The 24,635-nt window shown below is 36.7% G+C and overlaps 1 protein-coding gene across 2 annotated transcripts in view; it reads right to left on the bottom strand.

Moving 5' to 3' along the window:
• Nucleotides 1-421: 421 nt before the first annotated feature.
• The window catches only part of EMB (embigin), a 37,446-nt gene continuing 13,232 nt past the window's right edge, over nt 422-24,635 (bottom strand). Inside the window, exons 3-9 of one of the 2 annotated variants that reach the window (XM_012721920.1) lie at nt 18,776-18,962; nt 18,462-18,550; nt 10,951-11,078; nt 7,782-8,061; nt 6,962-6,995; nt 4,179-4,233; nt 422-3,237 (exon numbers count right to left, since the gene is read on the bottom strand). In XM_012721920.1, coding sequence (XP_012577374.1) covers nt 3,220-3,237; nt 4,179-4,233; nt 6,962-6,995; nt 7,782-8,061; nt 10,951-11,078; nt 18,462-18,550; nt 18,776-18,962 — 791 coding nt within the window. In that variant the 3' untranslated portion in view covers nt 422-3,219. Of the gene's footprint in view, nt 3,238-4,178; nt 4,234-6,961; nt 6,996-7,781; nt 8,062-10,950; nt 11,079-18,461; nt 18,551-18,775; nt 18,966-24,635 lie in introns of both variants that reach the window. The other variant, XM_012721919.1, reaches the window with a different exon arrangement.

Below are 24,635 nucleotides of genomic sequence, written 5' to 3'. Positions count from 1 at the left end.
AAATGCCAAAATTCTTTGTATTTAAAATCAACATATTATAACACTAAAGTAAAGGATATAAATAAGGTTACTATTTGTAATGTCTATGAAAATAGAGGAAAAAAGGAAGTCAAATAAGTTGAAAGCGAGATACCCTGTGTAATAGTTTTAGAATGAAAACTCCCTTCTGTTAACACACTAATATTGATAAGAAATTTTATTCTATTACTGTTTTTCAAAGTAACAGAAACATTGAAGTCATAAAATTCTAAAATATTTTGTGTCGTTTCTGATACCACAATTTGAATTGTCATTCTAAAAATAAGTAGCAACTTATGAATTTTATTTATCAATTTCTTTATTCAACACACATTTCATAATATCACTAGTATTTCCTTCTCTGTGCTAGGTACAGGGCACAGAAATAAAAGGCAGACACCAAGAAGGAGACAGATGTATATTTATAATAGAGGGAGATAAACAGAAAGAAATGTTGAGTTATTTGAGCACATAGATGCCGCAACCCCCACAGGATATGAAAGATCAGTAAGACGAAGTAACATCAGATTAAAGTCTTAACAGCTAAGCTTCAGTAAGTCAGTGTGCTAGACCACAGGGAATTGAGTTTCTGCACTGAATCTCTTATCTGTCAATGGTAAGTCAGACATTGGAGAGAGATTTGCGATTTGGAATCTAGCATATTAAGAAAAGGCATAGATGAATCTGCAGAGGTTTGACATAGACTTCATCACATCAAGTTAAATAGTGAGATTGGTATTTTAGAAACATGATTTGAGCAACAATGAGAATAATAGGTGAGAGACTGAGGTAGGACAATCAGTACCTTAGCTCTGGTAGCTGACAAAGGCAGAGTGGGGAAAACAATGGGCTAGATTAATGAGCTACTGGGAAGAGCTTCATGATTACTAAAAGCATTAGTTAATAAAGGGGAAGAAAATCACAATGAATTCTAGAATTTGGCTTGAGTAATGAGATGCTGAAGAAAATGAAGACTACAAAGGGAGATTTATATTAGAGTATAAACTTAATATGAAAGTATCTGGAAATAATAAGACGTCATTAATCGACTTATGCTGCGAATCTCTGTTAGCTGGAAAGATTAATAGAATTTCCCCAGGGATCTAAAATATAAATATGGAATAGCTTGCCTGCTTCAGTTTTTCTGCTTGCTTAGTATTTTTAATCAATTTACAATTGGCTGTTCATCCATTTATCATCCCTATGAGATTAGTTAATGGTAGCATTCCATTTTTAATCTAACTGTGATGCAGTAATTTCTAGAAGTCCTCCAGAGAGACTCTGAAAAGCCAAAATTCGACTTTAATTGTCTGAGTCCTTTTACTGCTTGAAATAGTTACTCAAATAAATTGCCTTTGATAGGAAAAATAGCAAGAATTGCCACTTAAGAATTCAATTTACTATATAAATATTTCAGATTATTTTACCTTGGGGCAGCAATTTTTTCTTGTTTGAAAAGGATTTAGTCTAAATAGTGGTACCAAATGGAAAGCTGCATACTGCAAATGAGCTAGAAATTGGTTTTGTAGCCACTAACAAATACACTAGTTTGAATTAGACCTAGTCAAATAGCAAGTGTGACTACATTTTCAATAATTCAAATAGTTTGCATTAAGTGAACTGATGGGTTGCCTGCCACCATATACATTATCAAAGTTAATTTTATCAAGTTAATAATGAACTGAACCAAAACAAATGCATTGCTTATGGCTCTGAGATCAAGAATAAAATAAAATCTGCCATTACTAAAGAGATATATACTAGTTGAATAAAACTTGTATGCTTAGTTAACACACTTTAAACAAAATACCGCAACCAAAAAATGAGCAGTTTCCAAGCTACTACTTTATATGTAATCTTCATACAAGTAGTATTTTTAACATTGGTTAAGATTCCACATAGGTGATAATTTTCTCCACCAATAAACATTGTATTTTGCAATTTTCTCAGCCAGTACAACATGAAAATTCATTTTTTTTAAAGCACTGCACTCTTTTCCAAACTTGACTTCCCTCATCACTAAGAACTGTGGATTCCTCACCACTACCCCAAGCTCTTTCCCCTTTGCTTCTGTTGCACTATAAACAGTGGGATGCTGGACCCAGTAGCTCAAGGCCACAAAGCTGGTTTTACATCGTTGTCCTCAACCTACTCTAAAATCCTGCAGCATGATTTTAATACTCCATTCAAAGTCAACCACAACTTTTCATGTTCACTCAGTCTTCACCTGATTTGGTTATGACAAGTTTTTCAGTGATCAATGCAAGAGAAACTATATTATTTTTAAAGAAAGGTCTTAGGCATTTGTAGCAACATATAATTATTTCAGTGTTTCTGGATTTCAGACAAAGCAATTAGTGTTATAAAGCACTATTGATGCAGTTTTAAATATCCATCTTGCCAGATACCAGCAAATGAAGTATCAAATCAAAGATACCAGGAAACCATGGAGGAGAGCAGCAGCCGGAACAGTGCTACGATGACTTCGCAACCCGCATGCTGTACAGCTTTGGACAAATATATGACTATTTCCTTGTCTTAAACCAAACCCATGGTTTTTCCAAAATGTTCTACACAAGGACCCAGAAGCAGTTTAGTTTGGTGTGGAAAAGCAGCTCAAATAAAATAAAAACTGGGAAAAAGATTAATTTTTCTTAGAGACTTTGGATTAACCATCATTAGCAAAGGCAGAAAATATTCATTTCCTAGTGAAGATGTTTGGCTTCAATATGGCGGGAGGATGAACTCTACATAAAAATCCTTATTCTATACATAGGATAAGCATGATTAAGAATGAAAATGTTTTAAGACAAATGGTAAAGGCTTTCTTTGTAATAAATTATTTGGTTATAAACAGGTATTGCATACCCTTTGGTATAATAACTACTATCCAGTTTTGCTGGTGTCCATTCTGTGTGTCCCTTGGGAACCAGGAAGAAACGAAGTATTCTGGATTATAGTTCATTATAGAACATATTTAATGTATCCACTTTGCTTTACTGTAAAATAATTACTGAATGAAAACATATCTTTAGATCTGAAGTAGCACATATTTACAAAACTATTGCTAACCACGTTGCATAAACTGAGTCCTTTTAAAAAATAAAAAAAAAAATGATGCTCTTAATAGGAATCATAAGCAAAGCTGAAATACAAACTCTCTGTGTATATTCCCATAATTCTTGACATGCTGTTCCTCATTCACTGGCTCACAGGCTCCTGGGTTTAAAAAAGCATAATGAAACTTAATTAGCATGTCCTAGCTATTTCACAATAACTTATTACCACCTTAGCAAAGCAAAGAAAAAAAAATGCTGAGGACAAAACCAAACTGCTGTCAACAAGAGCTCTTAATGTCTTGTGAATAGGGTTATTCTAACCAGTAAGTTAGTAAAGTCATTATATATATATTATATATATATATATATATATATATAAAGTCAGATATATGTATGTGTGCATATACATGTGTGTATACATACATGATCTGTATATATACATATATGATCTGTATATATGTGTGTATATGTATATATGCACATACATATATATATGTACACACACACATAGAGAGATTTTGCTTGTCACCACAGGTTATTGTCTTTTATAACTTCTTGTGTATTTTTTCTCAAATTTTCTATATTCCCCTATTTTATTCTCATTTACTCATACATATATATAGACATATATGTGTGTGTGTGTGTGTATTGTATATATATTGTATATATGTATGTGTATATATATTCATATATACATATATGTATATTGTATATATATTGTATATATGTATGTGTATATATATTCATATACACACATACATCTATATATATATATGAATAAATGAGAATAAAATAGGGGAATATAGAAAATTTGAGGAAAAAAAAATACACAAGAAGTTATAAAAGACAATAACCTGTGGTGACAAACAAAATCTATAGGCAGTGCAGTAAAATTACTATTAGCTTGACCACTGCATGGCCTACGGAGGGGCAGAATGCTTTTAACTCTGTTCCTCCTATATTAATATAAATAAGCATATTCAAGCACATAGAAAATGAAGAGATTTTTCAAGAAAAATGGGGGGAAAAGATGCTGGATTAATGGTCTATGGCTAAGGGACTTTATCTTTTATTTGTAGTACCATTTTAGAAGTAACTTACATTTTTTCTATGTCTGGTAGCATTATTTTCTACGCCATTGCTGTCATCAGATTTCCTGTACAAAAAATAAAAAATGCTAGATACTTAACACGGTATAAAATTAAGTCAGTACATCATCTACACCATGGGTAGCAGGTCACACAACTTTCTAAAACTGTCACACTCTTTCTAAAACTGTTGTACAACTGATGCTGACCTTGTTGAGGCCACTCCTTGGGCAGTGACAAACATCTGCTGTCTTATGCAGAAAGGGTGTGTGGGCAAGTCTGTGTGAATTCAGATAACTGAGAAAGTGGATCGGATAACAGAGAGTTTCTCATTGAACTGGAGTGACAAGCTTGTTCTAATGCTGTGTGTACAGTACTATTTCTTCATTGTATTATTTTTACTAAGGTAAAGTTGATTTACAGCACTGATTTAGAGAGTAGAGTGACACCTCTTCAGATGTAGGTTACCACACCACACCCACCATCTATGTGTTTAGTATTATTTTTAAAGATCATTTTACCAAGGAACTATGAATCACTGATATTTAAACACACACATAGACATGATATCAAAATATGCTGATAATATCAGAATATTCTTTTGGAAATATTTTTTTATCAAGCAAAATGTATCTCCCAAGTGAAAATTCCAAGCACATTGATAAAGGGTTGCTTTAAATGAGCTCAAGTGCCTGTGATACTTAAATTAACTTCAAGGATTTGAGATAACGTAAAGATCAGAAAACTGAAACTGTCAGTGATCTCTGTACAGGATGGAGGAAAGGCTCCACAGTATTCCAATTTTCAAAAAGAATTAATTCATTATATTACAAATTGAATCATTTTGACATAATTTTAAGGCAGCCTAGAAAAACTATGTTTTAAATATTTTTAAAAGGAATAAATAAATGGACTCTAAATTATTAAGAACTGACAGTCTGCACCTCACTGTTCAGGCACAATCCACCAGAGAGTGCCCTAAATAGAATGCTGAGACCAAAGAAACTTCCACAGAGGAATAATGGTCAGAAGAAAGGCAGGCAGAGCTGGGAAGAGAGATAAAACTGGTGAGGGCTGTGACTGTAACTGAAAGATTCAGTGTCCATATGCCTCTTATGTAAAAGAATGGGTGTCAATACATGGGTCCCAGGGAAATAACAAGTCCAAGTCAATATAAACAAGATGTCCAACACAAAAACATTCATTCAAAAGGACAACTGCACCCCTATGTTTACTGCTGCCCTATTTACAATAGGGAAGATGTGGAATTAACCCAAATGCCCAAAAAAAGATGACTGGATCAAGAAGATGTGGTACATATACACAATGGATCAAAAATCAAAAAAGATAAACTCATGCCATTTGTGGCAATGTGGATGGAGCTGGAGGGGATCATGCTTAGTGAAATAAGCCAGAAAAGAAAAAGAAAAATATGAAATATGGTTTCATTCATAGCAGGAGTAGAAGGAATCAGAAAAATAAAACAACTGTAATAAATACAAAAATCAGCAAACAACTATAAACCATAGACCTTCTACAGGGTGGGGAGGGAACAGGTCAAAATTGAGGCAGGAAGAGCACACAGGACTATGGTGATGGCACATGGGGGAAATGGTGATGGGAAATCCACTGGGACGACAATAAACGAGATAAAAAATGTACAAAATGAAGAATGATATATACATAAAAGCCAAGATGTCTAAAAAGAGGTGTAATTTCCTTTCAACTATGAGACCTATGATTTGTAGACAAAGTTTCTTTATTTTTTCCTGACTGGGATTATGAAACTCCTCATATAATTATTCAATGTCCTCAATTTTGAAGCTCTTATTTTGCTGATTTATTAAGAATGTGAATTATGTCAAAATAACTCTAACGCCTAAGAATATCTAAATGGTAACTAGGCATCCTACTCTTAATCGTGGTCACCATACTCACACCTCAGACCTCCTACTGGCTGAAGAAACATCAAATGCCTTTTGTGCACTGGTCACAGTTGCTAAAGCTTCCCATGTCCTAGCTTTCTTTCAGCCTCTTTTATCTGCTCTCATTTTCCTGGTCCCCTGAGCCTGGCTCTTACTTGGATTTTGATCTCAGCTGTGAGGCCCTCCATCATACAGTTTTCTGGCTTGGAAGGCGTGACAAACCTCAGCTTTACCAAACCAAATTACATCCCTATTAATTTTATTCTCAACTCTGCTCCCATATTCAACTCTAAACAAAGGACCATAAGAGAAGGAGTGGCCAAGTTTGTCTTCTCTCCAAAATGAAGGGTAATAGAATCTCGTTAGTGATTTTTAATTTGACTAAGAACTAGCATTCTTTAAAAAAGACATTTTAAAGAAATGGAGATGCCCAGAAGCCATCTGGATTTGATCCAGGAGATCCAGTAGCATCTGAGCAACTGTGGTTTAAAGGAGCACCATAAATTATCAGAAATATAGCTAGGAATCAGAATCATCATTTGAATGAATATTTCCATATAGTTACCAAATACCATTCTTTGCAACAATGCCTATGATGAGCCTTTGCAGAAACATACTGTTTAATCCAGCATCACAAACATCAAATATCATAAACCCATCTTATTGAGGATAAAACTAAGGCACAGAGGAGTGAAAGTATTAAGTACTGGACGTGCACTGTATCACCATCAGCAGACAGCATGGACATGTACAAAAAGCTTGAAAATATACTCTTGTGCTTTCCCCCCTCTAATTATAAGCACCATATTAAACTTTACATTTATCTGTATTTTATAAAAAATAAAATTAATCTGTAAAGTAGAGTACTTACAGCTGTTCAATTTGTTCAAATTCTTTCCCATCATCTGTGTAACAAAAACAAGAGTTCTGTTAGAACTGGCTTATAATTCTTATGCAATATGTAGGCTCAATTCAACTTTCCCCCTCAGTGAAGAATGCAGTGTGAGTCTATCCCTCTTTGAAATGAACAAGAAATTAATATATCAGACAGTGACATCCCCACGACATCCCCCTGTTCCTGCTCTAAAGACCTGACCTGTGTTTTTGGCACCAGAACAGGTTATTGTCTGGGACTTTCAAAAGCAGAAATGCTTGATTTGTAAGTATTTAAAATTCTAAAAATATTAGCACAAATTTAGGAAAGAATAAAGAATATGAAGTAGATTTCCTTACAGAAATCGGAAGCTATGTTTCTCAATCAGCAATCCATCAGGCACAGGCAAAGAAGTGGGAAATGGACTAGACAAAGTCCTTTCAATGAGAACTCCAAATGTTTGATAAAATATAACTAAGTGAAGGAATTGTTTGCCTTTGAGATATTTTATATTAAACTAAAATAGAATTTTCTAACATTCTAGGGCCAACACACTTCTTAACTAATTCGTGTGATGGTAACCTCCCTATAAAGTTGAAAAAAGTGTAGGGACGGGGAAAAAATGCTAAAAGATTTTAGATGTTGAAATTGAAAGACCATAGATACATACTCAGAGCTCATTACCACCATTGATATTAATGTAAATACGACAGCAAATTAAAAAATATAGTTATATTTTTTTCAAAAAAAAAAATGTAAAACTACTTTAATATAGGAACTCATTACGTATGAACATTGCCTAAAAAAGAACACATACCTGCATGCGTCTTTTTCTTTTGGGTGTATACTTCACAAAGCAGAATAATAGTCACTAAAAGAACCACCTCAGCGGCTATGGCAAGAAAGGGTTTGAGGGGCACCAAGTAGCTCAGCACAACAAGTTCCATATGGCCTTCGCTTTCACCTAAGTGAAATATTGCGCGGCACCAGTAAGTTCCCTGATCCTCCTCCGAAAGCTGCATTATCTTGAGCCATGTTTCATTAGCATTTGTTGCATTGAGAACATACTTATCAGTCATGTGGACATCAATGGGAACCTATTATAAAAAGACATTAAAATGGGTGAATTGGTGATGCGTGCACTATGGTGGCACCCAATACTACCTTAGTTAAAATAAATTATAAGAAATTATAGCATGGAAAATAAGAATATTATTTGAATTAAAAAATGTATGTCCATCCCTATCAAATTGCATAAAATATCACCAAAGTTATATAGCTAGGTATAAGACTAACAAATATAAAAATGCATAGTTTAAAAAAATTATTTATGCATACAAGTACTGGGGTGCAAGCCAGAGTGAAGGGGGCAGTGAGAGGATTTACCAGACAGAGTGAGGAGCAGAACAGGTGGATCTACTAAAATCCACTGCTGAGGGGAGCAGTGGGTAAGACAGGAGAGATCTGTGGCACCATGTGGGTCAGCTCCCTGGCCGGCCAGGGATTGAATTCTGCTCTGATAGCTGGCAGTAGCTTGATAGCACTGTCTCTAACCCCTGCATCACCAGGGAGGCCCCTAAAAATGTATAAATTATATATGAACTAAATGATCTAGTATTTGAGCAAAAGCTTTAAAATAGTGCCAGGAAAAATGCACACTAGAAAAAGGCATATTTGTGAAGTTATATATAAGATAGCTCAAGCTTCATCAGAGTTTGATTTTCAGAGGTAGCAAGGACTTCTGCATTAAGATTTTCTGCATGTTTACTTTGCCTTATGTACCTAGCACTAAATGTTTTAAACCACAGGTTGTAGATCATTATGAGTAAATATGATAAAATGATTAAAATTTCAGATAAAGCCCAGTCACCTGGCTGTTAGATTTTAACCCCTGATTAGCTGTCAATGCATTTTCTCCTTCACAAATACAGACATTTACTAATTTGATTATTGGTGAATCCTCTCATTCCCCACACCTCTGGCCTACACCCCAGTGCTTCTACACACACACACACACATGCACTCTCAATGAACTCTTCAGGTCTTTGAAGCTGATGTAGGAGAAATGGCAGAATCTCCTGTGATGCTGGCATATGTGGTGGTCTGCAAATCTTCTTTCCTATCTGAATTTCTCAGGCAAACTTATGTCTAAGATTCCTCTGAATTTCCTCCAGCCTCTAAAGAGCCGTACAAAACCATTTGGAGCCTAAGTAATTTAACCTATTTTACTTAAATGCATTCTCCTCTGCTAACGTCTTCTCTGTTCTATTATTCAATTGCACTACTCAATAAATGGTAACAATGCACACAAATATTCTAGAAGGTTATTTGATGAAGAACTGTCTGTGAGTGATAGAACCTGTCTCCATGTGCATAGCATTCTCTGACATGCTTGTTACAAATGTGTGTTCTCTCTAATCAGAACTGACCAGTAAAGGCACTGTATGTACCCACTTCAGGTGATTCTTATCACCTGGATCAACTGGTTAAAAAGACTTTGATTTCAAGTTGTGACCTATATTGTCTTCTATACTTTTTTTTTACATGCTAATATAACTCATTCTTAGGGTCAAATTAAAAGAAAATCAGTATTAATAGAGAGAAAGCCAAACATTTAAAATCATTAAAGTTAATTTTTTTGGCTAATATATTTTAAGCACAAATATTTTAGGCTATGTATTTCAAATATCATAATTGATATTTGGTTCTACAAATTTATATGTTTTTGAAAATATGTACATGTATACAATGATCCCTTTGTCTAAGCAATAAAAAGATAAGCAGACGTATTCAGTTAGTCTATTTGTAGTGATTTTGAAGTTATTTCTTTGAAAAATAAACCTGTGTTACCATAGAACCAGTCACTCACCCTTTTATATCCTTCCTCTGTCTTCCTTCAATAGTCTAAGGTAGCACCAATTTTGTTTATGAAGAATTGAATTTTTCAATGGTGAGTTTTTTTTAAGAGATTTATTTATTTATGCATATAGAATTGTGGTAAAGGCCAAAGGTATGGGGAGGTGAGAGGATTCACTAGAGACAGTGAAGAACAGAACAGGCAGATCTACTGAAATAAACCGCTGAGGGGAGGAGTGGGCAGGTCAGGAGAGGTCTGCCACGCCATGTGAGTCAGCTCCCTAGCCGTGGGTGGAACTTGTGCTGCAGTGGCTTTGGAGAGCTTCATAGTGCCATGCTTTAGTCTGCTGTGTCACCAGGGAGGGCCCAGGAATTGAATAAATATTCAATTGCAAGATCTACTCTGGCTCGAGCTATTAGTCCTAAAACTCAGCTTGCTGTATAGAATTTTCATTTCAATATTTATTAATTCCAGAGCAATAAAAGGGTATCCCCTAATGGACAATGTTCTAAATTTTCCTGTTTTGGAAAAAGAAAGGAAATTAGAAGTGATTTACTGAATTCTGATGTTTTTCTTAATATCAGCTCTTTGAATAGCCATTAATTCTTTAAGAGAAATTCAAGTTCATTTTAAGAGAAATTCAAGTTCATTTGGCTTCTCGTTGTTCTCTGGAAGGCCAAAAGAGGTCAGACACTGACTAATGGAACACAAGACCTAAGTTTAAGTCATGCAAATTTCATTCTTTTTTTTTTTTCAAATGGTGTCATTGCACTGTACCCACAAAGGTTTCCAAAGACAGAAGCAGGTAAAGAAAACTGTATTTTTTTTTCCTACTTACTTTTATGGAATACAAGGGGAAATTTTTTTGATGGGGTTATTTTTAAACTCATCAACTAAAAATGAATTTTAACTTCATTTCAAATAATTTAAATAAGTTGTTAAGTCTAAAAAGACAATTTAATAATGAAGCATTGAGTATTTTGTAAGATGCTAGAGACATCAATGATAGTTCCCTTGATCATTGTTCTTAATAGAAATAGAAATATGCCTAGAAATTCTGTCTTCTATAAGCATATTATTAATGAAAGATTTTATTTTGTTGCTTCAAATGAAGGAAACATGGTCTTACCTGTACACTGTCATTGCTACTGTACCAGGTCCAGTTTAAAGGAAAACAATCTTGACATTTACATTTCAAGATAGCTGAATCCCCCACATAAGTGATCAATGGTTTATTTTTTCCACTAAGTTCAGGTACTAAGGAAAATTTAGAAAAACGTGTTATTGAAAGAGTATGAATGGGGGGAATGTATTCACATTGAAGATAATTTCTCCTTTCCCTATTACTATGATTTTCTCTATGCAGTTTTAGTTCTATATAAAGTGAAACTATTTATGGTGGGCAGGATATGTACCATAATGGCAAGAGTAGTAGAAAGACAGTTCAATATTATTGCCTGAAATAAGTCTACTATGAGTCTGCTACAAGTGTTGTAATAAACTGTTACATGTTTTGGGTCATTTGGATCAGAAACTTTGGGGTTTTGGGGTAAAGATTACACAGTAGGGAGAATCTAAACTCACCTCCTATCATAAACACAACAAATCTACAACTACTCTAATTTACTGGAAAGTAGACCTGAAAATTGGTCAAATAAAGGCCCTACAAGGGATAAAAGAACAGAACAATAAAGAACAGGAAAGAGAAATAAGGTCACGCTGAGGAAGAAATCCACTGGAGATGCACTGCTGGGGTGAGGGGGAGGGGGAGATTCTAAATGAATAGAACTTTGGCCTGAGAGCAAGAGAGGGTATGGCCTGCATTAAACACTCCAACCTTTCCATTCTGCACAGCAGAGATGAGTCCCTAGGTTACTGGCAGTGAGGGCTGGTGGGGAAAATACCCGGAAGAATCTAAAAATTAGAGGAACCAGAGAAGACATCCGTAAAAGGTCCAAGCACAACTCACATGCCCAGAGACACAGTAACATATGGCTGAAAAATGTATGAACCATAAGGAATCTGCTGGCTACTGTTACAGTATTTAAAGGAGAATAAGATATTTCAGATTGATTCTTAAAGATGGCAGCAGTCATCTTGGCAACTTCATGCAACGCTGGTAATTATAACACCTGTGGGTCTCACCCTAGATTCCTCTTCCCTCCCACAAAGACTGGGAAGACTGGTGAGAACCCCACCCATCCTAGTAACATAACTGTGTGGTCCTGCCTGGCACCTTGAATGCAACCATCCAAGAAGGAAAAAATGGGTGAGCTGACTTTGCCAGAAGAGATTTTGAGCAGTCCTTTTGAGAGGCTACTAGTGTTCCCCTACTGGTCACCAAGTGTTACGTGATATTAACATGTAGTTAACACGTGTCCATTTCAAATGTCAGGTCATGTGTTTCTGAAGGTGTGACAATGACTCATATCCAAGAAGTATCTAAATTAGAATTACAGCTTTAATGCTACTGAATTTCATTGGGTTGCCCATGTTACTTGCCATACAAGAAATGAAACTGGTTAAATAGTTAAAAATAAATCTTGTTTCCAGACCTATATAGTAAATGGAACTTTACAAGTTATTATAAAACCTAAGAATAGAAAGGAAATGGAACATTTACAACATGCTGGTTTTTACAAGAATAAAACAAGTAATACTTTGACAGGACCATGAGCTAAATTTTTTAATGAAGAGTACAATCCAAATGACTTAAAAAAAAAAAAAAAGAGGATGTTCCTCACATAAATGTTCTGCACTATTACATCCAACTACTTTTATTAGAGTTTGGTTTAATTTCTTTTATCTTTGGCTACTCTTTCAAGGCTCACTTGTAGACCCTGACATAACTCTAATGGAGGAAAACAACCAATATGTGAAAAACTGGAAGCAACTATGAGATCCAAGAGAATAGCTGAACCATCTGTCTTGATATTAACATAACTGTATTTTAAGTTCTTGAGAAACAAGACGATAATTTTAAATGTTAAAATGGTAAAGGCCTAAATTAGGCTGAATCATAGAACATTTTATTCCATATCATTTTCTTATGGTGCAGCTAGATTTCTCACTACACACTGGAAGCAGTGGCCACGGAAGACTGGGCAGTGGTCCATGGACTAAAGTCCCCACTGACCTCAATATAAATTTCCTGTTCTCATTCAATCTCTCATTTCACTCAGCCTTAGAGAGGATTATCCCAGATTGGTCATGTCCTGGGACATTGCTGAGTTCTGTTTTGAGAATGTGGAGGTATAAATAACTCAGCCCCAAGTTCAACTATTTTTCTGTGCATACTCTATCTACAGTAAGTGCCAAACTGGGGTTGGACTATGGAAGAACAGACAATTGGTTTTAAATTTTCTAAGAACTTGTTGAAGAAAGAAAAGTTATTCATGTGGTCAAATCTCCCAGGGAGTTCAGCAGGCCTGGCCAAAAATCAAGTGTTATACTTTGCTTCAGTTTCCCTTTTGTGGTTATTTCCATAGACAAGATTTTGCTGTGAAAAGGAATGATGATCCAGTGAGAATGAAGCTATTCTTGGATCTCCTGACCAAACACTACTGATCTATCAGCTCAATACTGCTCTCTAATCATTCTTCATTTCAGTATTTTCAATCCCTGGGGAGGTTTCATTATTAAGCAAAACATGAAAACACAGAACCACCTGAGGGAAAGACTCACTTGGAAAGATCAACCCTACTCTGAAAGAGTCATCAACTAGAGACCTGCAATTAAGAAGGGATTCGAGTTTGGCTAAGACAGAGAGTCTTTTCTGAAGTCATATGGTTTCTTCCAAGCCTCAGATGGAGCAGAGCCACACTTCTTGAGTTCCACATTGAGAGGTTTAACACATGTATTTTCAGCACTGCTTTTTTCCCCACCAGACTATTTTATTGGTGTGAGTTTTGTCTCTGAACGAAAAGGGAAGGACAACTCTCAAAGATCACAACAGTTCTCACATGAATCCTTTTACGACTCATGTATTTCTACTTCCACTCATAAAATGCCTCTTCATTACAACCTTGTATTTCCATTTTTCATGTCTTGGCAGAAAAGTGACCAAGGATAAATAGTCCCAGATTAAGGATAAACATAATCAACTACATAATCAAGGATTAACACATACAAACTAGTTTACATTAAATTATTTTCCTTAAAGTTTAAAGCATACAACATGGTTTGATTTACATAGGTTGTGAAATTGTGAAGCGTGGCTGCAGGTTTTTCTAGAGCCAGACTAGGGCACCTTAAAACAAACTCTTCTTTGGAGGTAGACTTTGCAACTGCTGTGCTGGACACCAGTTAGGGGCAGTTACTGCTTTCCCAGACTGGTGATCTCCTTGGTATCCTATTTCACAAAAACAGCATACTCCTTTCTGGGAATCGTGTCATGCTTTAGCAGGAAAAACTGTTGAAATATTACTAAAATACTGAAATTAGACCACAGGCTAAGAATCAAAGTAGAAGCCAGATACATCTGGGGGGAGGGGAGGGGACATGGCAGAAAATATATTTTTTTTTCCAGTTAGACACAAAAGTCACAGATTTGGGAAGCATAGCTGATCAACTTCAAGAAAATCTTATAGTGTGGGTGGGGAACACATGGCTTCTGAACCATCCCAATTAAATGCTGAGATCAGGGTATGTACAACAGATTGCTGACAGTAACTGAGGGATGTCAGAGAAGTAAAACCAAAATTCTGTTTTTCCTCTCATCTCTTCTGTTTTCTTGACCATGCCCTCCAGAATGGTCAAGATGATATTAACCACTGCTCTGTATGTCACTAACAGCAGTATGGGTCTAAACTGCAAAAGGCACTAAACAGAGAACTTTGTTTAAACTGCTCCTATTTAAACCAACTGAGGTTACAGTGGGTTCTCGGTCACTGCTGATTCTGGAAATAATTATGAATTTAATGGCAGTGATACAGTATTCTAAGATGCCCTATTAACTCTGTGGAACTTTGGGTAAAATAAAAATACAAAGAGAGTCTTTGTGGTTAGAAGAATCCAGGGTTGAAGATAGTCAAATTGCTGATTCAAGTTAATACCTAGGTAGGTGGGTTTAAAATCTATGCATCTTAAAATGCAAGCCTATGTGAAAGTGAAAGCCCTGTGAAGTAGTAAGGTTGGCGATTATATTGACATATTTGTGGTTTAAAAAATAAAAAGAAGAAGAAGAACTAAGTGCCAAGATATTTAGGCATTAGCAAATTAGGGAAAGTTTTTTTTATTTATAATGTTGGGGTTATAGTTATACTCCTCCACATTTGCATATGTTCCACTAACTAGTTTGATTACACTGCCCCTCCATACTCCATCCTAGGCCAAGCATGGTTGTAAAAGCACTTGATACCATCCAAATCTCATATAACTTCCCAAAACTTTCATGTCCTATTACTTGTCCTTTCCCAACTAAATGCCTATGTCTTTCACCTAAGATATTTTAACACTGGTGAGTAATGGAGATTTTCCATAACTACCTCAGAATATGTGACCCACTTTGAGACACATTATAGACCATCACTCATCTTTTTGGGGGGAACAGGAATCACCAGCACAGTAGCAATTGTGAACCTGAAGTGTGCTCTTTTGCTATGTTCTCTGTTCTCTGCAATGGCATTAGATGCCAAACACACAAGCACACACAGTCAACATGTATTTTTGCATTGTTCTAATCAAGTGCTGTTGAAGTCCATTTACAACCTTGCAATAATAAATCAAACAGCTTCCATAAAGGCAGAAGAAAGAACTTTGCCTATAAACTATTCTGTGGATCTAGGCTCATGCACCATAGGGGACTCATGTCGCCAATCGTAAAAAAGAAAAATCTGGACTAAGTTAAAATGCAGGACAAAATATACGTTTCATCCACACTTAACCATAGTGCTGCTAAGGAAACATAATCTTCCTTAGGAAAAACCATAAGCAACCCATGTGGAGAAAACATAATAGAATACTTAAGATAATATATATCATTTTATAAGCTTTACAGGTCTAATTAATTAAAGAACTATAATCTGAATTTTCTGTAGGTTCTTTTAAACTGTGCTCAAATAAGATGATTAACCATGCAATTGTCAATTTAGATGAATTACAGAGAATATTATCCTAACAAAGAGGAGCTGGAAGAGTACAATTCATTAATTGTACAAATACCTTTAAGATAAAGCACATACTTAATAGTTGTATTCATGTTAAATGGGAATTAAAAACTAATAAACTGAGCTAAACTGCTTCAAGAAAACAATAAAAAGAGGAAAAGTAAATGCCCACTAGCCTCGTACTGGTGCTTCTGATGCCAGCCTGTATCAGCTTAGTTATTTCCAAATAGTTATGGAATCAAGAGGCCTTCTCTAATACTACGTGGCATTTAATTTATTGGCTTATTGAAATGTAGCATTTTTGTTATTCATCACATTATAGGTAAAAAATGATCATTTCTAAATAATAATTTACATATATTATTAAAATGGAGTAAGAAAAAAATGTAGTATATTCAACACTTCAACTTTGTTGTTGTTGTTTTAATGATTTATTTATTTAGGCATCCAAGTTCTGGGGTGTAGGCCAGAGGTACGGGGGGGAGGTGTGAGGGTTCAGCAGAGACAGAGTGGGGAACAGAACAGGCAGATGCACTGAAATACACTGCTGAAAAGAGCAGTGGGGGGTCAGTCAGGAGAGGTCTGCGCGCCATGTGGGTCAGCTCCCTGGCCGGAGTTCGAACTCATGCTGCAGTGGCTGGTGATAGCTTGATAGCACTGTCTTTAACTCCTGCGCCACCAGGGAGGCCTCAACACTTAAACTTTGAACAGGCATAACTGCCCCTATTTCTAAAAGTAAGATAAATCAGTGCTATTTAGAAAGGAGTCATTTTTAAAGTTGAATTTCTTGGAAGTACTTTAAATCCCAATGTATTTTTTATTTAAAGATTTATTTATATATACAGAACTGGGGTGCAGGCCAGAGATGCAGGGGTGGTGAGAGGATTCACAGAGACAAAGTGGGGTGCAGAACAGGCTGACTGACAAAGGACAATGCTGAGGGGAGCAGTGGGCGGGCCTGGAAAGGTCTGCCACGCCATGTGGATCACTCCCGGGGAGGTGATCAAACTCATGCTGAAGTGGCTTTAACTTTTTAGTGCTGTGCTTTAACCTGCTGCACCACCAGGGAGGGCCAAGTCTCAATATTTAATGAGAATGTCCTCAATACGGAAAGGCCATATTTATACATGTAAGGGAAACACAATAAAATACTGAGTAGGGTTGGACATATGGAGGATGTATTTGGAGTGAGTACATGTGTGTATTGTTCAAGATCCTTTCAGTTAGCTCATTAGAAGGAAGGAAAGACAAGAAGGGTAGAAGAAAGTGGCAGGGCAAGTCTGTGAGTTCAGAGGGGTTATGGGACATGCTAGCAAACCCTAGGGATGATAAAACTGGCCACTCTGCTATTGGCAGGGCCTTGTAGACAGTGTCCACATTCTGTTAGACCAGTCATCCACAAGTCACAAGTAAGGAAAATCAGAGAAAACTGTCCATGTGCCCTAGGAAACAAATGTGAAGCTAAGTCCAAAATACTTGAACAACAACAGGCTGAATTTCTCAAATGCCAGCAGACACTGCTTCACTGATGCAGTACACAAGATGGGCTCTCCATGAGGATAATGATTCAGCGCAAGCTACCAGTCTCTATTATGAGGTGGAGGCCTTTAAAGTTTTGGTTTAATGATGGCAATAGTAAAACAGTTTGTCTGAGAGTGCACATTGAAATATTATACTGGTGTTTGTCCTTGAAGAGATCAAAAGCAAGAAAACTTTATTACATCTCTACACTATTTAAATTTTATGGATTCCTCCAAATCTCAAATCCCAAATCCTGAAGAGACTGACACAGAACATGAAACCATCCTCTCCCAGTCTAGTTGTGGAATAACTTGACACTTGCAGGGCTTCTAGAAATTCTCTGAATTGAGCAGATCTAAATAAATAAATTCCAGAGACAGTAGAATTTAAAATAATCTGGAAGCCTGATCCTTTGAACAAAAACCTGTGCTTTAAAGTGGGGGAGGACAACAGATTGCGTTGGGAATTGGGAGCTGAAAGTCGGGCAACTCTGAGGGAACTGAGATCTTTCTGACAAGGCTGGTGACCCCAAAAGACACAGAGGCAAACACTAGTTTGTGGACACTTCACACACTGTGGCAAAGGGGAAAAGCTGTGAGGCATCAGAAAAGCATCAGAATAGCAGAGAGTTCCCAAGACTGCTTAGAAAAAGGAAGCCCAACCTTATCAGGAAGAGAGTCCTCCCTAGGACATCCTGCTGTTCTCAGGAGTCTTTTCGTGCAATAAATCTGAGCTTGCTGAACTTCAATTTGGTGTTGGTGATAATTCTTCCATCTCTGGGACACATATGTTCCCTATCAGAGGCCAACAATGGGAGATGCAAACCCTCCCACAGGGAGAAGCACTAGAAGGCTCCACATTCAAGGTCACCACTTTCGATTCAATGGAAAGCACATGACTTTCTTCCAGCTGCATTATGTTTAATATTGCAATAATTTAAGAATCCGGGGATTTAGAATTCTAAGAACATCATAAGTCAGAAGTTATTACTCTGTAAATTATTAGTACTGACCTTTGAAATTAAATGTGCCCCTTTGTTCCTTTTCTTCTCCAAAGAAACAGGAATAACTTCCCATTTGTTCACTACTAATAACGGTGAACCTAAGAATAATTTAAGTTATTAAGATGGTCTTAGAGCTCAAAAAACTTTATGAAAATAAAAAAAAAATCATAGCTATTAATTACACTATTAAAAGAGACAATTCTGAAAGCATGCAAATTAGCATAAGAGCATCACATTCAGTTGACAGCAAAGGAAAGCATTCTTAGCAAAAATATTTTAGCTAATTTCATCTAGCCATGCAAGTTAAAATTTTATATACTCACATGTATTGTGTATACAGGATGTTTCCTGATGCATTGACTAAATAATTATTCTCCAGTAGTTTGTCACCTTTTCTCCAAGTCACATTTACTGAATTCAAATCCCCAGATGTGGTAAACTGGCATGTAAGTTTTACGTTAGTCGGTCTTTCTAAAGTGATATTTTTTTCTACTGACACACTGGACTGTTCTGCTAAAAAAAAAAAAAAAAAAAAAAAGATTTGAAAGTTACATTTAAGAGCAGGGACAAGCAACATATAAAAAAAATCATTTATGCATACAAGAGCTGAGGTGTAGGCCAGAGATGCAGGGGTGTAGGGATAGTGAGAAGCTCTACCAGGGGCAGAGTGGGAAGCAGAACAGGCAGATCCACTGAACACGCTACTCAGAGGAGAGCAGGCGAGACAGGAGAGGTCTGTCATGCCATGTGGGCCAGCTCCCTGGCCAGGGATGGAACTGGCCCTGCAGTGGCTATGGATAGCTTCACAATTCTGTATCTTAACCCTGTGCACCAGCAGGGTGCCCCCCCCCCACCAACCGTTTCTTAATGTGAAATTCTTTTGAAGAATTAGTCTTCTGTCAACATAGATTTGGTTCGTTTTATTCTTTCACAGGCAGAGTTGAAGAAAAATTTCGCTACCATTAATTAACAGGACAGCAAAAACCTATAGCTGTGATCTAAACCTCCTTAAATTTTCTAGCTAACAAGGATGTAAGTGGCATATGTTTTGAGAGTGTAGAAAGAGCACAACTGTAAGACTAATAAAACTAGTGGGGAGAGATCTGAGAAATAGTTCTCTCAGTAATCATATTGTTTGGAATTACTACAGGAATTTTTATGTATAATGTAATCTTGTGTGAAATACAAAGGCTATTATTCTCAATCATTTTAAGAATGCACAGGGATTGGATGTAAGACAGAAGTTAAATAAATACCCTGTAGTTCTGAATTTTCATGGAACAGAACCAACTCATTTATGGAGTATCTATATAGACATCTTTAGAAAAATGAACAGTGGTAAGTAAAAGAGAAAAATATCAAGCAAGTACACTACTTGTACCACTGGTAATCACAGAATGGAAGAGGATTTTTTTTTCTTTTTAGAATTTCTTATGAAGATATCATAGAAATAGAATATACTTAAGTTGCAATCCCTAGTGAATCATGGATCTCAGCATTTTGTACCACCTGCTGCATTCAACTCAAAAAAAAAAAAAAAAAGATCATCAGCTCTGAAAAACAGAATTTTGTGTCTCTGGAGGATAAACAGCTGACCTAGAAAGTCCTATTTTCCAAAAATATAAAGAGGGAGGGGTCGTAAAATTGACCAAGTCCTCTAGATACAATTACCAGATTACAGTAAATCAGAGGATATGAAGACAAGTTAAACTATACCTAGCAATGCAGCTTGTGAACTCCAAAAGATGAATGATCTGGTTTATTTGACAAATCAGAAATGGGAGAGAGAAAATCCTAAAAGTTGTTAAGAGCCTTAAAAAACATGCCTTTAGATTCACTCATAGCAGGAGTATAATGGACCAGGCGAGAAAATAACAAAAATAATGAACAACCATAGACCAGAGACATTCTGTGGGGGTGGAGTGGGGAATGGGATCAAAAACGGGGGTGGGGGGAAGGGAGGGAAATGCACGGGACTATGGTGGTGGCACAGGGGTGATTTGGTGATGGGAAACTCGTGGGGATTACAATTGAGATGAAAAAAAATGTGAAAAATGATGTAAAAATAAACTTTTTAATAAAAAAAAAAACAAAAAAAAAACATGCCTTTAGAAAAAATAAAACTAATCTATTTATTGAGGATACACACCTGGATAATAAAGCAATAAAATAAAGCAAAGAAGTAACAAAATCAAAATGGTGGTGGTTACTCTTAACAGAAAGGATAGGATTATGCTTGGAAAAGATATACTATATAAACACATTTCCCAAAATCACACTCAGTAATGGTATGACATCATTAAGTAGATGTCAGTAAAACAGAGACAAAAATGTAGAAATATCTGAGAACTTTAATAAAATAGCATAAACTCAATGTAATTCTATTTAAAACCTTATAAAAATGCTTCCTTAGCAATGACCAGCTGCAGAGCTTGCAAACAGTGAAGCACAGTGAGGGTGAAGTGCTTTGTGAGCATATGCTTGAAATAACTGTTTATGACGTTCCAAAATTGCTGAATTAAATCTCCTACTCAAAAGAAAACAATCACAATCCTAGGTATAGAAAGACGTTAAAAAGATTCAAAAGTGTAATGGGGAAAATGAGTATCTGAAGGGATTTACATGTTACTGGATTTGCTAAGCATCTACTATAGCCTGAAATTATCCCAGGTACTAGTTACCAGAGGAAATGACTAAAGATCTATGAAATTCAGTTTTGAATTTCTGTTTTCTGTAGATTTTCATCAGTACACCATTAGCTCTTGGTAAATATGTACCTGTAAAACATTCAGTCCTGGTGATGGATGTTAGCTAACCTAGTTGTGATAATCATTTCACAATATACACATAGCAAATGATTATGTTGCACATTTACTACAATGTTTGTATCAACTATATCTAAAAACAAATGTCCCCAGTCCTGTCTCTCTTCCCAAGAAACCTTCTTCATTAGCCAATTTCTTAAAAGTTCCCTATACAGTCTGTCCTCACCCACACAGTCACTTTAATGTAGCATATCCTGGTATCACAGTATGAAAAGCACTTTCTCTTACATTAAAAACAGCCTTAATATTTAACCTGAACACCTTTTTCCAGATTTCTCATTTTATTTGCTGTCTCTGAAATATCAGACATTATCAGTGACTAACCTACTCCTTCATATTCCCTGTCTTCTGATCCATGTTGTGATCCTAACATGAATTTGCTTGCCCACCAACCCTTCCAACAACCCCCTTAAAATATGAGATTTTGCTGTATGGCCTCTTTATTTTTCAATTTAATACTTCCATGTTGGATTCAACTATTATCTCTAATATCTTTTATTTGCAAAAGTCTTGGTTCTATTCAAAACTTCCTTCTTTAGTCCTAGATTCATAATTCCGAGCATCTAAGCCCAGATCATTCAAACACAATACATTCAAGGGACACCCATTAGGTGTCTTCTCTTCCCTGATGCATGGCGGTGAATCACATGCAGAATTCAGTTAACTCAATCTCAGAAAGACCAATCAAATTTGCCCAATTTTCTCTAACCCCCTTTACACTAGGTCTTTGCTGTTATTTAAGCCATATTACCCCAAACTATGTCACATTGACATACTGAATATTTTTTTTAAATATTTATTTATTTATTCGTACAGAACTGGGGTACAGGCCAGAGATGCAGAGGGTGAGAGGATTCACCAGAGACATAGTAGGGAGCAGAACAGGCAGATGGAGGAAGTACACTGGTGAGGGGAGCAGTGGGCGGGTCAGGAGAGGTCTGCCATGCCATCTGGATCTCCCCCAGGGCAGGCAGGGATCGAATTCATGAGGAAGTGGCTTTAGCTTCTTTGTGCTGTGCTTTAACCTGCTGCACCACCAGGGAGGGCCCGACATACTGAATATTTTTAACTAAAGGAGCTTGAGAAACAGCAGCAGATCACTCCAACCGCCATCCCTGGGCCCTGCCTTTCTCCCATGAAACAGATCATAAAATCCTCACATGTGAGTTGCCACCTGTACACCTGGAAAGGAACATCCTCACCTCTAAATACAGAGGGAGCCCAGAAAAATACTAACACACAGGCCTTGCTAAGTTTCCCTGAGTTTACTACACTTACCTCATACTCTCTGATATATCACATCCCCCACGACTGTCCATTCTTCATCATATTAAATATAAAATGCTGAGGTTTAAGTATCATTGGTTCTTTATTTCCTTAAGAAGGCCCTTGTGTCACACAAAATGTCTTTTAAATTTGTAGGGTTTTTTCTCCTGTCAGTTACATTTTTAGACCCAATTAAGACAAGTTTTCCCCTTCCTTCTACCTTAGTTATCTTTCACCAAGACCAAGCAAATTACTTCAAAATTCTCTTAGCTAGTTTCTCTTCCTCCACATATTTTCTGTAATAATACCAAGGGTATCATTCTAAACTAAAACTCAGATTACTTAACTGATTGATACCTTTCATTTACATAAAAAGTATCTTGTTTTATCAATTGTGGTAAGTGCACTTAACATGTCATATACCACCTTAACAGACAGCTAAGTGTCTGGTATAGTACTGCTATTGAGAGATACCATGTTGTAAAGCAGATCTCCAGAACCTATTCATCTTGCATAATCAGAAACTTAAGTCTTTTGCCTGACACTTCCCTATTCCCCCATCCCAGGGCCCAGCAGCCATTCTGTCCTTTCTTTGAGTTTGACTATTTTAGATATGGCATATCATAATAGCCAAGACATGAAAACAATCCAAGTGTCCACTGATGGGGTTGTGCCTCTCCCTCCACCGCCCCGCCCAAATGTGGTGTATATACACAACAGCACATCACAAAACCTTAGGAAGGAAATCTGTCAATTTCAACATGGGTGAAACCTGAGGATGCAAGTGAAATTAGTCAGCACTATTTACCCTGTGGAGGGAGCCACATTTCAGCAGTTTCTGTCCACAGCATCTCAGTGGGTGCCATGTGCATCCTGGTTTATCCCCTTGCTGGTGTATGAAAGGAGATCTTAACTCATAAAGAAGCAGACTCAAAAGGTCAAAATGCCCAGGGCAGTTGTAGATGGACCATCTACTGAATCCAGGAAATTTCATATCCAACAAAGCTCTGCTGAGACACTGCTTCCAGGTGAAGCCTTTGAGACTTCTGAAGTCTCTTCTAGAGTCTGAGCTGAAGAACACAGCCTGATGGTCTCCTCTCCGTCCCAGTCTAACTCTGCAGGACTTCCTTCCTCACAACCAAATGACCCACTCTGACTGCAGCCAGCGGAGCTGCAGAAGACTCTGGAAGTCAGAACAACCACAAAAGGCTTTTCTGACCTCTTGCATTATCTCTTTCACACCTCATGGGGTTGAAGACAGATCACCTTTCTTGGGGGAGGACTAGCAAGGAGACTTGGTAGGGTTCTCACTCCTAGCAGGGGCATTATAGAGATATTTACATTGCAGAAGGTGATGCTGGGGCATCATGCTGCTTTTGGCAATGGGGTTCTTTGGGGCATCCTAACAAAGTAGGAAGTTGGAATATAAATTATCACCTCCATTTCACAAGGAGAAGCCTGCTGTCCAGGGTTCCTGACCTATGATACTCACAGGGTAAAACAAAGCACTTTTATGTTGGGCAACTCACTTTCCTCATGTGTAAAATAGGACAATACATATTTTATGAGGCTGTAGAAAGGATTATATGAGCTATTACATATATTATTAGTAAATTAGTTGGTCAATGATTGCCCTTTCATTTCTTCCACCACGTATCTCATTGGGAAATAAAACAAAAGCTAACACACATGTCACTAAAAGTTCCACACTGATTCTATCATTTAGTCTTCATAACAGTTCGATGAAATAAGTTCCACAAATAGCATCTCTACCTCACAGATGATGAAACTGAGGCAAAGATGCTTTGATTATCTACCTTAGGTCAGGCATCAAGAAAATGATAGTGCTGCCTCTCAAATTTCAGTATGGTTGAATCCAAAATGTCAGAACCAATATTACATACTAACTCTCCAAGGTACAAAATCCTCATAACAACATAATGAACTTATTCATCACTTGTAAACCATGGAGTCGTGGTTTTAATAGAAAATATTAATAGAATATTAAACAAATTTATAATGCATCAATAAAACAATGTGACAGGTGCCAGAAGGGATCTAAGTCATGCCACAGTGGCTGGTGATGGCTTGA

The sequence above is a fragment of the Condylura cristata genome, unplaced genomic scaffold (assembly GCF_000260355.1).
Source record: "Condylura cristata isolate star-nosed mole 26May11 unplaced genomic scaffold, ConCri1.0 scaffold00007, whole genome shotgun sequence".
NCBI classification, from domain to species: domain Eukaryota; kingdom Metazoa; phylum Chordata; class Mammalia; order Eulipotyphla; family Talpidae; genus Condylura; species Condylura cristata.
The sequence above is the reverse complement of the archived record's forward strand: the minus strand, read 5'-3'. Positions and strand labels throughout refer to the sequence as shown.